Source organism: Chinchilla lanigera, unplaced genomic scaffold, assembly GCF_000276665.1.
Source record: "Chinchilla lanigera isolate Chin_1 unplaced genomic scaffold, ChiLan1.0 scaffold00057, whole genome shotgun sequence".
NCBI lineage: Eukaryota > Metazoa > Chordata > Mammalia > Rodentia > Chinchillidae > Chinchilla > Chinchilla lanigera.
This window is the reverse complement of record NW_004955458.1, coordinates 4,202,883-4,219,377: the sequence shown is the minus strand read 5'-3', so window position 1 is coordinate 4,219,377 and position 16,495 is coordinate 4,202,883. Positions and strand designations below refer to the sequence as shown.

At 38.8% G+C, this 16,495-nt stretch overlaps 1 protein-coding gene across 1 annotated transcript; it reads left to right on the top strand.

Annotated features, from left to right (window-relative positions):
• Positions 1-9,410: 9,410 nt before the first annotated feature.
• Positions 9,411-16,303, top strand: Ptges3 (prostaglandin E synthase 3 (cytosolic); the record flags this gene model as incomplete). Its single annotated transcript, XM_005397329.2, is given in 6 exon segments — positions 9,411-9,580; positions 9,723-9,792; positions 10,409-10,507; positions 11,148-11,237; positions 15,292-15,354; positions 16,279-16,303. Coding segments are annotated over 6 exon segments (502 nt in total), but the record flags the coding sequence as incomplete, so codon positions are not given.
• Positions 16,304-16,495: the final 192 nt, after the last annotated feature.

Below are 16,495 nucleotides of genomic sequence, written 5' to 3'. Positions count from 1 at the left end.
TTTTTTCTTCGCCTTTTTGAGACAGAGTTTCACTATGCACGTCAGGCTGGCCTTGAACTTACTTTGTAGCCCAGGCAGGCCTTGAATCAGTGATCCTCCTGCCTCAGGCTCCAGGTGCTGGGATTACAGGTGTGTGCCACCACGCCCAGCCTATAGCGTATTTTTAGTCAAATTCATCTGTATTCCATATCACACAGATGGGAAAGTAGGTGGATTGTGGGTATATCAGAAAACCATTTATGAATTCAGTGTCTGGTTTTATAGTTTATTAATTACAGCTTTGCTAAAAAAAAAAAAATTACAGCTTTGCTATATTTTGGAAAGTTTGGAAAAATACCACCAAGTCAGTATGTATTTTTTTTGTATAGTACTGAGGATTGAACTCAGGGCCTTGTGTATGCTAGGCAAGCACTTTACCACTGAGCTACATCCCCAGCCCGAAGTCAGTATGTATTCTTTAAGTATCTTTGACTTAGGGGCTGGGGATGTAGCTCAGCGCAAGGTCGTGAGTTCGATTCCTGGTACCGGAAAACAAACAAACAAACAAAAAGTATCTTCGACTTGTGAGTCCTTATTTTAAGAATATTAAATTTATTGGATATAGTTTGGTCAGATTGATCTCCTAGGTCAAAACAAGAGGCTTCCTCTTTAACTGACTCTACTTTCATCCTTTTTTTGTTTTTTAAATCGAAAAGAAGCCATATGTGGTGGCACATACCTGCATGCTTTGCATTTTGGTGTGGGGTTTTTTTGAGCCAGGGTTTTGCTCTGCAGTTCAGGGTGGCTTTAAACTTACTTTGTAGCCCAGGCTGACCTCAAACTCAACAGCGATCCTCCTGCCTCAGCCTCCCGAGTGTTGGGATTACAGGCGTGGGCCAACCTCACCTATAAAGACGGAGGCAGGAAGCCAGGCTTGGTGGCGCATGCTTATAATCCCAGCTCTGGGAGACTGAGGCAGGAGGATTACCATGAGTTTGAGGCCAGCCTGGGTTTTGCATAGTGAGTTCAAGGTCAGCCTGGAACACCTACACTCCCAGCACTCGCAGGGAGGTTGAGGCAGGAGGATTGTTGGGGTTCGAGACCATCCTAGGCTACAAAGTGAGCTCAAGACCAGTCTGAACTGCATAACAAGACTCTGGCTCAAAAAGACCAAAAAAAGAAAAAAAAATCAGCCTAAACTGCATAGTAAGACCCTGTCTTAAAAAAACAAAAAACTGAGGCAGGAGGATCAGGGAGAGTTTGAGACCAGTCTCAGCCAGACCCTGACTCAAGAAACAAAAGTTGACTTTAGTAAAAATTCTTTTATTTTGAATTTAATTTTATTTATAATTGTGTATGTGCAGTCACATGGTACTGGGGATTGAATCTAAGATCTTTGCTCTGAACTAAGAGTCTAAGTTGCCTAGGCTGGATTGTGATATTTCTGCTTCAGTCAGAATTCTTTCTGTGTTTTTTTTCTGTTACTGATTAGTTTCTTTGAGGCTATTTGGGTTTGAACTCAGTACTACCCTTGCAAGGCCCAGTTTATTTATATATGTTTATTTATATTTATATATATATATATATATATATATAACTTATTTAGGGTACCCGTAATCGAACTTAGGACCTCACGCTTGCTAGGCAGGCACTGTGCCACTGAGCTAAATCCCTGGCCCAAGGCCCAGTTTAAAACTTGATATTAAAATACTTGCCTGGCTCAGTGTGGTGGTGTACACCTGTAACCTCAGCGCTTAGGAAGCTGAGGCTAGAGGATCACCGTAAGTTTGAGGCCAGCCTGAATTACATAGTGAGAAACTGTCTCTACCCCCTACCAAAAGTAGAACATATTTATTAAGTGTCCATTATTGCTCTATTCTCCAGTGTATTTGTGCATGTTAAATATCAGTATTTTAGATAAAGATTATAACATCATAAATTTCCCCATGGCTTCAAATTAAGATTCAAATATTAAACCGTGTGTTGGTGCGCCTGTGAGCCCAGCCCGGACAATTTAGCAGTACCCTGTCTCAAAATAAAAAAGGACTAGGGGTATATACGTACATAAAACAATAAATTCAGGAATTAACATGTGATTTATCATATTTGTATGTGTAGAAACTTTCATTTGTAAAGCGACCAATCTGGATATTTATGAGAAAAAGGGTATTATAGAGAACTGAAGGAAATGAACTAGAATGGTGCAAAATTCTGTGAGAACATACAGAGGTACATATATTATTGTTTGAGGCAGAGTCTAGCCGTGTAGTTCAGGCTAACCTTAAACTCACTATGTAGCCCAGGCTGGCCTTGAGCTTGTGTTGATCCTCCTGGCTCAGCCTCCCTAATGCTGGTGTATGCCACAGGTATATGCCTCCCTAATGCTGGTGTATGCATACAGCTGTATGCCACCACACCCAGCATAATTGTTTTTATAATAAAATATGCTTTGCACATAGTAAGCTACCAAAGAACTGCAATAACTGGGACATTTTCCTTAGCAAATTATTTACATCTAGCTTTCTTAGTACATCTATTATCTTTTTCAGACAGGGTTTCACGATACAGTTTAGGCTGGCCTTGAACTCAGTTTCTAACCCAGGCTGGCCTCAAACTTGGCAACAGTACTGCCTCAGCCTCCCGAGTGCTGGTTTTTTAGGCATGCGCTACCACATCTGACCTGGTACATCTGTTTTCTAAACTGAAGCGTACTGTAGTTTTCTACAAATTAGAATTAAAACCTACCAGACTTGAGCATATTAAAATCTACAGTCAGGTATAGTGGCACGTGCCACGCCTGTAGTCCCAGCACTCAGGAGTCTAAAGCAAGCAGATCGCATAGAGTTTGAGGCCAATCTAGGCTACATAGTGAGACCCTGTTTCAGAAAAATCAAAATAGTGAACAGACAAATGGGATGTGGCTCAGTGTGAAGGCTCGGGGTTCAAATTGTGGTACTAGGAGAAAAAAAAAACTTGTCAGAACAGCATGCAGTGCTCTTCTGTGACTTTTTATTTATTTTTATTTTTTTGAGACATGGTCTTACTGTTGTTCAAGCTGGCTTTGAACTATGTAGCCCAGGCTGCCCTTGAATTCACAGCAATCCTCCTGCCTCAGTCTCCCAACTGATGGTATTACAGATATGTGCCACTACACCCAGCAGCAGTGAATTATTTACATAGTTTTATGTAGAGGTGAAAATTTTTTACATCTATATAGGTTTTTTATTAAAGTTGATTAATAGATTTGCACAGTATTCTTGATTTCACCAATGTTAATATAAGGCCAGAGATAAATTCAACATAATTACTATAGGCCCCAGATTTAAAGCTAAACTAGCTGAATGGACACATGGTAGCTCATGCCTGTGTTCCCAGCACTCGAGAGGCTGAGGTGGGCGGACGGTAAATTCAAGCCAAGCCTGAAAAACTTATTGAGATCCTGTCTGAAGAAGCTGCCTGGGTATATAATGTAACTCTGAAGGTCCTTGGTTCAATACCCAGCACCACCAAAAAGTAGTATAAAAAATAAATTAGTCCCCTTTCTGTGAGTTAATAGGGGAAAAGATATTGTAAGCCTCATGGAAAGCAAAGGGGGAAGTTATAAATAAATCCCCCCCCCCCCCCGTGGGAATCACACTCAGGACTTTGCACTTGCCAGGCAGATGCTTGTGCTGCTGAGCTGTATCCCTGGCCCTGAAATCTTTTGTGTTTGTGTTTTTGTTTTAGAGATAGGATCTCACTATGTTGTTCATGCTGACCTTGAGCTCATTATGTAGCTTAGGCTGGCCTCAAACACCTGGCGGTGATCTTGCTTATCCTCCTGCCTCAGCTTCCCAAGTGCTAGGATTATAGGTATACAGCAAGACACTCAGTGTGGCCCCCCCCTTTGTGTTTCTTTGGGACAGTGTCTTGCTGTGTAGTTCAGGCTGGCCCCCCCTTTGTGTTTCTTTGGGACAGTGTCTTGCTGTGTAGTTCAGGCTGGCCTTGAACTCAAGGTGATCTTCCTGCCGCAGCCTCCTGAGACTGGGATTACAGACATATGCTACCATGCCTGGCACCACAGTTGTTTTCTTTTGTTTTGTTTCCCTACAAAATAAGTAGTACTATAAACAGATTTTCAGATTTTTGTTTTGTTTTGTTTTTTTGTTTTTTTTCCGATACCGGGAATCGAACTCACGACCTTGCACTTGCCAGGCAGGCGCTGTGCTGCTGAGCTAAGTCCCTAGCCCCCAGATTTTCAGATTATATGACTACAGTTACCAGAATTTTCTTCATGTAGCTATTTGTGAAATTATTGAGAATTTCTCATCAGCTTTGTTTCTGTTTTTGCAATACTGGATATCAAACCCAGCAACTTGTGCATGCTAGGCAGGTCTTCTACTGCTGAATTATATCCCCAGCCCCAGGTTAATACCTTTTGACTACTGCATAATTTTTTCTTTCTTTCTTTCTTTTTTTTTTGGTGGGGGGGAACGGGAATCGAACTCAGGACCTTGTGCTTGCCAAGCAGGTGCTTGTGCTGCTGACCTGTATCCCCAGCCCTGCGTAATTTTCTTGAAGTACAAAAGGTATAGTACAAACAACAGTAACTCCAAATGTACCAATTATTCAGTGTCAACCATTATCATGACAGGGTCTATTTATTTTATCTATCACTCGCACTTCTCTCAAGTGGATTTTGTTTTTTTGTTTATGACGTTCATTAAAATAAGGAACATTTACAACCTAAATATCTGTGGGTTAGTGAATACCATTTGCCAGAGCAACAATTTGTGAAATTTTAGAGTAAATGAAAGCTGGGCATGGTAGCGCACGCCTGTAATCCCAGCAGTCAGGAGACTGAGGCAGGAGCATCTTTGAGAGTTCAAGGCCAGCCGGGGCTACAAAGTGAGGTCAAGGCCAGCCTAAGCTGCATAGCGAGACCCTGTCTCAAAAGACAAAAAGAAAAAAGAAAAAATAGAGTAAATGATAATTGGACAATCAGAGCCAGGTTTTGTCAGCTGTAGTTAATTTCAGTCTTCTTTTCTTATGTCTTAGTTGAATAGAAAAGGTGAAGCAAAGCATTCTACACAGAAATAACTTCATGATAGTTGGAGATATAGTAGTTCAGTGGTGCAGCACTTGCCTAGCATGCTTTGAGGTATGATTCTTGTTTTTTGTTTTTTGTTTTTTTTTTGTGGTACCAGGAATCGAACTCACAACCTTGCACTTGCCAGGCAGGCTCTGTGCCACTGAGCTAAATCCCCAGCCCCTGAGGTATGATTCTTGTGGCCACTGAAACCAACAAGAAAATGCTGTCATTTTATTTATTTATTTTTTTTTTATCTTTTTGAGACAGGCACTCAGTATGTAGTTCAGGCTGGCCTTGAACTCGCTTTGTAGCCTAGGCGGGGATCCTCCTACCTCAGCCTCTGGAGTGCTAGGATTATAGATAGGCGTTTGCCACCACGCCCAGCTTCATTTTAAATTTTAAAGGGTTTTTTGGGTTTTTTTTTGCCATATAGCAAGCCATATTCAGGACCTTGAATATACCAAGCACACATTCTGCCACTGAGCTGCACATTTACTCCATGTCAGTTTTTATAAAGTATGTTTTCCAGACATAAAATTGAGAATAATCTCCATATACCTATCATATAGGTACAACATACAGACTTTTTTTTTTTACATAGACTTTTGATATAGTGCTTCATTAATTCTTATTTTCCTTTCTTAAAGTAGTTTAAGGCAAACCCCATGTACTTTGTCATTTTTATCTCACATTTCCGTTGAAAAAAAATGTCTTGTTTTGGTTGTTTGAGACAGTCTTGCTTAGATAGTTCAGGCTGGCAATGCTTTCTTTAAATCAAGATGCAGACTATGTTCTTGAATTGTGCTTGTTTCATAAATCTCTTTAAGTATCTTTTTTTTTTGAGGCAGGATCGCACTATGTAGTCCCAGCTGGTCTTGAACTCATAGTGGCCCTCTTGCCTCAGCCTCACAAGTGCTGAGATTACAAGTATACACCACTGTGCCCGGCTCCTAAGTACCTTTTAGTCTAAAGCAATTCTTCATGTCAGTGATTTGCAAAATGATACTCAGGATTTTTCACTTCCTAGCCTGACAGACATGTTATTTAGCTTGTTTCTATTTCTCTATTTCCTATGGGCTGGAGTCAAGCTTTACAGGTTTATCAGATTGAGGTCAGACTTTTTCTTTTAAACCAGTATATATCATAATATTGTGGAATGCATGTTGCACCAAACATACATATCTCAAGTGTCCCACTTTGAGTGATGTACTTATTAAGATTTGGGGAAAAAAAAAATGTTTTTCCTCATGGTCTTCGACAAAGCTACAATTCTGTACAGGATTTTCCCTAATAAATACAGGTAGTATTCATTTAGTATGAGTAGATGTTAATAAAGAGAAGTAAGGGGAAATACCTTATTCTTTTGTTGCCATTTTATAAAGAATGAGTACTCTAGTCTAGGCTGGGCCTTTCTCAGCCTCATGCAGACCCCAGCATTAGTGTCATGCTAGGTGCAACCCTCCACCACTGCTCAGTAGCAGCAACTGCTTGTCAGCATTGTAGGCCTCCAGTACCTGGCCCCCGCACCCCCTCATCAGTTTGCTGCTATTTCTGTGGGTTATGGAAGACAGATGAGCTTGGATAGTCACTGGGTAACGAATTTCAGCAAACCAGATAGAAACCTGGAATTGTTAAAAAGGATGAGAACTTATTCCAGGACCCCAAAGAACTAGTCCTGCTTTGTGGGCATATAGACTGTTAAATCGAGGTTGGGGATTTAACTCAGCTGCAAAAGCACCTGCCTGGCAAGTGGAAGGTCGTGAGTTCGATTCCTGGCACCTGAAGAAAAAAAAAACAAACAAGACTGTTAAATCTTAGTGCTGTTCACATCCCAGAGTTAAGGACAAAGCAGAACCTCATAAAGAACTTCTACCAACTATGTTTAGGCTGGGAGGTATAGTGGGCGTTGGACTCGGGCTTAATTCTGAGCTAATCTCCTTATTTGAACATCATTTTTCTTTATTGAATATAAAACCATGTGATACTAACTTGGACTTCAATAAAAGGAAAGTGAGGCCAAGCATGGTCTTGACACATGCTTGCAATCCCAGCACTCTGGGAGGCTGAGGCAAGAATATTGCAAGTTCAGGTTTAGCCTAGGTGGCTTAATGACTTACCAAGACCCTGTCTCAAAGTAGAATATAGAAGGGCTAGGAATGTGTAGCTCAGTGTAAATTTCCTGGGTTCAATCCTTAGTACAGGGGCTGGGGATTTAGCTCAGCGGCAAAGCGCCTGCCTGGCAAGCGCAAGGTCGTGAGTTCAGTTCCTGGTACCGGAGAAAAACAAACAAACAAACAACAAAAAAAAAATCCTTAGTACAGTACTTCAGAAAAAATCTGTTGGAGTTTAAAACTTAGTTAAATGGTAGAATATATATGTTCAGCATGCACAAGACCACGTGTTCAATCCCTAGTATCACTAACAAATTTATGCAGAGTTTAAGTTACCTGTACACATAACACACATATTGTGGATTTGGTTGTCGTGGATTAAACCCATGACCTTACACATGCTAAGCCTGTACTCTACTAAAGATTGTAGATGAAGAAGTCTCAGCAGGCATGGTGGCACACACAAATAATCCTTGAGGAAGGAAGATCTCAAGTTGGAAACCAGCTGGTGCAAAATAGACATCTCCCCCACGTACCACCAAATCTGCTAACTACGCTGGGGGTGTAAATTCTTGGGTTGTGGCAATCTTCCTGCCTCAGCCTCCCCAGTCACTGTCTCTAAAAGTAACTTGTTGGGGCTGGGGATTTAGCTCAGTGGCAAAAGCGCCTGCCTGGCAAGTGCAAGGTCATGAGTTTGATTCCTGGTACCGGAAAAAATAAATAAATAAATAAACAAACAAATAAAGTAACTTGTCTAAATGTAGTATTACAAAGAAAATTATGTGCCATATATAATGTATCTTTCTCTCTCCTCATTCATTGATAGTATTGGGGGACTGAACCTCAAGCATACTAGGCAAGTACTCTATTACTTTTGGTTTTATCTTTCTGTTTATTTGTTTTTGAGACAGCGTCTTTCTGTGTAGTACAGGCTGACATTGAACTTACTAATGTAGGCCAGGCTGCAATTCACAATGATCCTCTTGCCTCAGCCTCCTGGATGCTGGGATTACAGGCATGCACCACCACACCCAGCAAGTGCTTTACTACTACGTTAATTTTTTTGTCCTTTTTAAAAAATTTATTTTGATCCAGACTCTCCCTGAGTTTCCCATGCTGTTTTGAATTTGAAGTAGCCCTGCATTAGCCTCTGGAATAGCTGAGGTTATAGGCATGCACCACAGCACACTACCTTGACATACAGTCTTCATTGCCAGTCAACTACTTGAATGTGTTTGCTTTTTAATGGGTGTTAGCCATTTAAAAACAATCTTTTCTATGTAATCTGGGAATCAAACGGCCTACTGTGTGCTAAGCAAATACTGTACCTCTGAGCTGTGTCCCTAAGCCTGAATCATAATTTTTGTTTGTTTGTTTCTGAGTCAGGGTCTTGTTCTTAATTCATGTTTGCTTTGAACTCACAGGCCTCCTACTCCTGAGTGCCAGGATTACAGACATGCACATCATACCCTGTTGCTTGTTTTTTGGTTTTGTGGTTTTTTTTTTTTTTTGAGATAGGGTGTCACCATGTAGTTCAGGCTTCTCTTGAACTTAACTGTGTAGCCCAGGCTGGCCTGGATCCTTCTGCCTCAGTCTCCCAAGTGCTGGGCTTATAGGTGTATGCCACCACACCCAGCAGCCACACTGGTTTAAAACAATGTTAAGATGGTTTGAGTTCTAGCAGCCAACAATATGAAAAAGAAACAATAACAATACTAAGGAAAAGCAAATATTATAGGTTGCTTCTAATATATTTTGGATATAGGTACAGAAGAGTAAAAGATGAAGTTGTAAAAAACTTAATTCTTAGCACTACATGGTGGCATATACTTGTTAATTGTAGCACAGTGGGGAGTTTGGGGCAGGAGGATTGCAAATTTGACTCCAGCCTGGGCAAATGAGCAACTTAATGGAGATCCTGTCTCAGAAGAGTGGAGAGCAGGGGGGAAGCTGGGAATATTCTGCAGTGATAGAGTACTTGCTGAGCTTGTGGGAGTCCCTGAGTTCAATCCCAAGTATAAACAGCAAAAATGAAAGGGGTAGAGAATGTTACATAGCTCAGTGTAAAAGCCTGCGTTTATTCGTAATATTGCAGCCCCTGCCAAAAGAGACTTTAATGCTTTAAATGTAGTAGTTACTGTAAAAATAAAGTTTCTGTTTAAATTATTATAGTGAACTGCCTCAGAATAATGAGTGATATATAGTGGAGTAGTGAAATATATACTTACATCCTGTACTTTGGAGATTATGTAAATATTCAGTTAATGAACTTGAGTTTGACTTTGTCTTACTTTTCTCTTTGTAGGCAGCCTGCTTCTGCAAAGTGGTATGATCGAAGGGACTATGTCTTCATTGAATTTTGTGTTGAAGACAGTAAAGATGTTAATGTAAATTTTGAAAAATCCAAACTTACTTTCAGGTAAATTTACTGTTTTGTGTAATAGGGTTTAAAATCTTATTTCAGAAGACTGAATGATCCGAGTGGGGTTTTTTGTTTGCTTTTTTTTTTATGCGGTTACTACTGATCTTTGAAGAAACTTTTTTCTTTTTCTTTTATACAGTTGTCTTGGAGGAAGTGATAATTTTAAACATTTAAATGAAATTGATCTTTTTCACTGTATTGATCCAAGTGTAAGTAGTCTTAATGCTTTAACCCTGATTTAATTGTGAGAAAATGAACATACTTCAAGTATTTTTTAGCAGTAAGCACTAATTTAGTTTTAGCAGTTCAAAACCTAGCCAGATATATTTGTACTTTGTAATATCTTTCCCCCTTTCTCTTCATATTCTTTGTTCTTGTAATCACTGTTTGGATTCACAGCAGTATAGTTAAGGCTTGTCTGAGAATCTTTACGCCATTCTGTGGTTTTAATATGCTCAGTTAAATTTTGAAGGTATTCTGTTCACCTCCTAAAGCCAAGAAAAGTGATGTCAGGTTAATGACAGTCCTAAGAAATTGTTTGGCAATTGGAAAGTTTGAAAGTTTTAGGAGTCAAGGATCTAGTTATTTCAGTCTAGAGAAAATACAGAGAAAGAAATGAGAAAAACGTGAAAGCTAGGTAGAGTGGCACACACCACTAATGCCAGCTTCTTGGAGGCTGAGGTAGGGAGATTACAGGGTTCAGGCCAGTCTGGACAAAGCAAAACCCTGCCTGTCTTAAAAAAAAAAAAGACTAAAAGGACAGACTGCTTTCTATACTGAATGATATGAGAGAGATAAATGGTGTCCTGGTGCTTTTGTTTTTAGGATTCCAAGCATAAAAGAACAGACAGATCAATTTTATGTTGTTTACGAAAAGGAGAATCTGGCCAGTCATGGCCTAGGTTAACAAAAGAAAGGGCAAAGGTATGTTTTTGTCTTCTTTTTTTGAATGTTTAATATTTCTATATTAAAATATAAAAGATATACTTGTTTAGATAAAGAATATGGTATAAGAGCCCATGTTCTTTTTTTTAAAAAAATGTTTCTTCCTCCTAACAGCAGCATGGTCAAATCAATAACTAGTTGATGTAGAATCTATTGCGTTCAAGAGATACGCTTTGGGGCTGGGAATGACCCTCAGTGACAGAGAGTATGCTTTGCATGCACAAGGCCCTGGGTTCAGTCCCTAGCACCATTAAAAAAAGAGAAGCACAGACTTTCCATAAAAGAAGACTTTAATTTTGCTTACTTGTAACATGAGAACATAGTTTAGGACCAGTGAAAAAAAGTATGTTTTTCAAGTATCCAAGAATAATTCCTACCAATGAATGTTTCAAAAGATAATTTTAATAATTCTGAAATGTTTTGTGAACTTATATGTTTACCATTAAAGTACTTGCTGTTTCTTCTATTTTCATCTGGGTGTTTTTGTTTTTGGTGTGTATACACATGTTCTTGTGTGTGCTAGTTACATGTCCCATTAATGGATATGAGCCTATAGTTCAAAAATGTCTTTAAATGCAAATTAACCTAATCATAGGGTGATGTTTATATTGATCTGTAGCTTAATTGGCTTAGTGTGGACTTCAATAATTGGAAAGACTGGGAGGATGATTCTGATGAAGACATGTCTAATTTTGATCGTTTCTCTGAGGTAAGTTGTTTTAAATGAATTCTCTATCCCCTACCTCAGTAAATGGTGCTATAGATTTCAATTGGTTTTAAGAACTTAATGAAATTCAAGATAAGCATTTTATTTTTAAGACCGCACTGATAATACCAAATGAAATCTTAGTAGTAATTTTATCTTAAAGTTTAACATTTTAAGTGACTTTTTAAAAATTTAATGTTCTAAAAATAAATGTTAAATGATATTGAAAGGCAAAAAATAATCTATAATCAATCTAGCTCAGCTAGTTGTTATTCTAGAATAGAAATATTTTTGTTCTTTGGAGAATGAATCCAGTAGATGGCTTGCATTTTTGTAACTAATTAGAACAGATATAAAACTTTAAGAATCATGGTGAGGTTTTTAGTTGAAAAAACAGGGAAAAGGGGCTTAAGCCATTTTGTGTGTGTGTGTGTGTGTGTGTGTGTGTGTGTGTGTGTATCCACTTGGTTTTCTGAGATGGTCTCCTATGTAACATACTGTCCTTTAGTTCACTATTTGAGACTGGACTCAAACTTGAGATTCTTCTGCCTCAGCGTCTTGAGTGCTGGGGTTAAAGGCCTGCTCTACCATGCCTTGTTAAGCCTATTTTCTAAGTTGTCACACAGACATATTGCCAAAGCCAAAGGAAAAAAAGTTTGATCTCTGTAGACAGAATCATCCTTAGTATATGTGCTAGAATAAAGCTGATTAAAAAGAGGTTACTGCCTGGGTACTGTGATGCACACCTGTATCCCAGGGAGGCTAAAGTAGAAAGATCAGCATGAGTTAAGGGCAGCCTGAACTGCATAGCAAGACCCTGTCTCAAAAGAGTGAAGTGTGTCAGGTGTGGTGGCACATGCCTGTAATGAGGTGAGAGGATCACTACCAGTTTGAGGACAGCCTGCACTACAAAGCAAGACCCTGTCTCAAAAAAAAAAAAAACAAAACAGAGAAAGGGTATTAAGTTTAAATTAAATATATACTCATAAAATCCATAAAGAGAGAATTTCCTACTGAACACTCTCACACCTTGATTTCAGTAAGGGGGAAGAATATTCAACGTGACTCTCCTCAAATAATGCTGTTTTTACCCATAATGATTGGTTTAACCTGATCGTGAAAGTCACTACTACACAATTAACTCAATTTTATTGTGCTACTTTTATGTCATTTTACTTTTTTGGTACCTGCAATTGAGCTTAGGACCTTACGCTTGCCAAGCAAGCACTGCACCGCTAAACTAAATCCCTGGCGTTGTTTGTTCCTTTTTTTCTTTCTGTCTGTCTGTCTGTCTGTCTGTCTGTCTTTTTGAGACAGGGTCTCACTGTGGGGACTTGATCAAACTCAGGCTGGCCTTGAGCTCACTTTGTAGCCCAAGCTGGTCTCGAACTCACAATGATCCTCCTGCCTCAACCTCCCTAGTGCTGGGATTATAGGCATGTGCCACCATGCCCAGCTTGTTCTGCTTTCTTAAATAGCCTGAATACTTTCAGTTCAGTCTGTTGCTGTTGTATTCTCAGCACCCATATTTTGAGCATTTTTCATGCTCAAGGAAACGTAAAAGCAGCAGTGCCAGATGTAATCCCAACTACTTTGGAGGCTGAGGGAGGAGGATTGAAAGTTTGAGGTCAACTAGAGCAAACTCAAGAGTATTTCAAAGTAAAAAGGGCTGAGAATGTAGCTATGTGGTATAGCCGTTGTGTAGCATGCAGTACGTCTTGGGTTTAGTCTCTAATACAACAGAAAATGTGGGCCGGGGATATAGCTCAGTGGCACAGGCACCCACCTGGCAAGTGCAAGATCCGGAGTTCAATCCCCAGTACAAAAAAAAAACCAAAACCGAAAAACAGAAAACGTATTCAGCAGTGTTTTGAAAGATAGGGATACTTTTTTGTGTGCCAGGAATCGAACTCCGGACCTTGCGCTTGCCAGGCAGGCACTGTGCTGCTGAGCTATGTCCCTAGCCCAATAAGGATACTCTTTATCAGTTGCTTTGTGTTATTTAAAACTGGATCTTGAAGATTATGATTATGCAAAGAGTTGTGTATGTGTGTGTACGTTTTATGAAGTGCAGTATTTGGGATTAAACTCAGGGCCTTTACCTTGAGCTACATCTCTGCCCTGTTTTATTTTGAGGTAACATTCCATTAAGTCTTCAAATGATTGTGATTGGGTTCAAATTGGTGATCCTCCTACCTTGGCCTCCCAAGTACTCGGAATTATAGGCATTTTTTTTAATGGTGCTGGGGATCAAACCTAGTGGGACTTAATGCTAGGAAAGCACTCTACCAATGAGTAACTTCCCCAGCCCTGTTTATTACTACTAGTTGACGTAACATTTGAGATCTGTGCAGAGTACTGTATTATTTACTGCAGGTCTCTGGAACTTAATGAAACTAGAAAAGTTTCACATGTGTTAAACTGAAACCTCTGGAAAAAAAAAAAAAACCCTCAACTACTATTCTTCTTTGTTTCTGTGCATTTGGATATTTTAGATACCTCATAGCAGTAAATAGTTCCCTGCACTGAACTTATTTCTCTTAGCAGAGTTTCCCCAATGTTCATCGTATTGTTGCAGAATTTGAGGTGGTCCTTTTATTTATTTATTTTTCTCTTACTGAGAATTGGGTCCAGAACCTTCACACTGAGCTTACATCCCCAGCTGTTTTTAAATTTTGAGACAGGGTCTTACTAAGTCACAAAATCCCTGAGGCTGGACTTAAACTTGGGATCCTCCTACCTCATACTGCCAGAGTGGTGTCATTACAGGCATGTTCTGCCATGCCTGATTGACTTTTTTTTTTTTCTTTTTAAAGTTTTTATTTATAAAGTTATATGGGACTGTTTAAATAGTTTTATTTTTGTAAAATTTAAATACTATGGAAAAAGCCAGGCATTGTGGCGCACGTCTGTAATCCCCAGCACTCAGGAGGCTGAGGCAGGAGGATCTTTGCAAGTTCAAAACCAGCCTGGGCTACAAAGTGAACTCAAGGTCAGCCTGAACTGCATAGCGAGACCCTGTCTCAAAAAGACAATCAATCAATAAATATTAAATACTATGGAAAAGCTTTTAACTTGAGATGAATCCTTCCCTATTTGATAATTGTTTACTCTCTGGTTACCTATATCTCTTCAAATAATAACATGCTTTTTAAAAAACAAAGATAATTAATATTCTGTGTAAATGTGCTGTATTATTAGTCTCAATTTACTGTAGGTATTCAAGGCTATTTTCGCCATTGTGCACTTTTGAAGAACTTTTCATTTGTGGTGTTTTAACTTTTTTTGTTGTTGTTGTTGTTTTTTTCCCCTCCTGTTACCAGGGATCAAACTCACGACCTTGCGCTTGCCAGGCAGGCGCTGTGCTGCTGAGCTAAATCCCTGGCCCTTTAACATTATTATTATTTGGCCTTGATTTGATATTCATGCCTTTCGGATTTTTTGTTTTTTAAGTATTTTTTTAAATTTTATTTTTTATTTTTTTATTTGATATTCAGGCCTTTTGTACAAATTAATCATCTCAAAGGTATTTATTTTAAATCATTTATTGCCCTTCACAGTATTTTAAATTATAATGAAAATAATATACATGGCAAGACACAAGACTTTACAAGTACAAGTGGACCCTTTTTTTTCCACTAGATTTAACCACTGTTCAGAATTTTGATATTAATTTCTCTTCTTTTTGTTTTTTGTTTTTTGTTTTTTTTTTCCAGTACCAGGAATTGAACTCATGACCTTGTGCTTGCCAGGCAGGTGCTGTGCCGCTGAGCTAAATCCCCAGCCCCTGTGTTTAATGTCTCTATCATAAACATCTTGCTGGATGAATGTTACGACGTCACTGTTTTCAAGGGATAACTTAGTTTTAGTTTTCCTTGTGTTTCCAGGATTTTTAATAATTATCTATAATTACCTTTTCCAGAAAGAGAGATATATAAGTTTCTTTGGTATTTTTTGTTCTTAGAAATCTGTAACAGACTTGATTATTTAGGAGTGTGCAACCTAATAGAGTTTAATTTAACATCATTTTTAAAACTAATTTTTATACTTCAAATAGATGATGAACAACATGGGTGGTGATGAGGATGTAGATTTACCAGAAGTAGATGGAGCAGATGATGTAAGTCTACAAATTTTTTTTTCTCTTTACTTTAATAGTAAGAAACAATGCATTTATAAGTTATTTTATATAGCTTAAAGGTTGCTTGGGGGCGGGGCACTTGTTTTTTTCCTAAATACTGTTTTTAAAATGTGCCCATTTTTAATAGGGAACTGTGTTTATTGTTTCTAAGGGGACCAAATTTTGTAAGAATCATTGCAGAGAGATAGCATATTTTACTAAGTTAGTTTAGGGATTACTTTGACAAAGGATGTAAGTTAAGATAGGTTTAAAAACAGAAACAGGTATCCCAGCACTTGGGAGGCTGAGGTAGGAGAATCTGGGAGTTAGAGGCCAGCCTGGGCTACCTAGTGAGTTCAAGACCAGCCTGAATTAGTGCAAGACCCTGTCTCAGAAAAACCTAAAATAAGTGAAAAAACAAAAATAAATAGACAAAAAGAGGTTTGTTCGGAGTATAATGAAGAGAGGAACATTGTGAAACTGTAAGAAGATAACACGAGGTCATTTTCTTAGCATTGCCCCCTCTGACATCCTGTTTATATCTTCCAGAAAAATCATTCAGTGTAGCTTGGAAACTAGATTATTTTAATTTAGGATTAGAGTTTGTCTTTATCGGCCCTTTGGTCTTTGTATTGAACCATTTTTCCTTTCACTGAATGACAAGAGACAGAACAATTTAAGGGGAGGGCTTGAAAAGGTGAGCTGAATTCTCACCAGGAAGCACACAAGAGATTTTTATAGGAAGACAGCTGTACATCCATTCTCGTTAGGTAGACCAGGTAAGTCTTAAGTCCAGTGATAATAGCCATATGCCTTCGTTATTTTAGTAAAAAATCCAGTGCTTTGGCTTCTTAAAGCGTAGTTTTAGTTAGCAGAGGAATATTTGATCACCTTGATAAACCCTTTTTATTTCTCTATCTGCAGGATTCACAAGACAGTGATGATGAAAGTAAGTGACTTTTATATTATATAGTTTTACACAGGGATGTATCATATAAGAGACTAAACTCAAAACAGATCAATTTAATAGCAGTAATAATTCTTTGAAGAGGGGCTGGGGATTTAGCTCAGCGGCAAAGCACCTGCCTGGCAAGTGCAAGGTCGTGAGTTCAGTTCCCGGTACCGGAGAAAAACCAAAAAA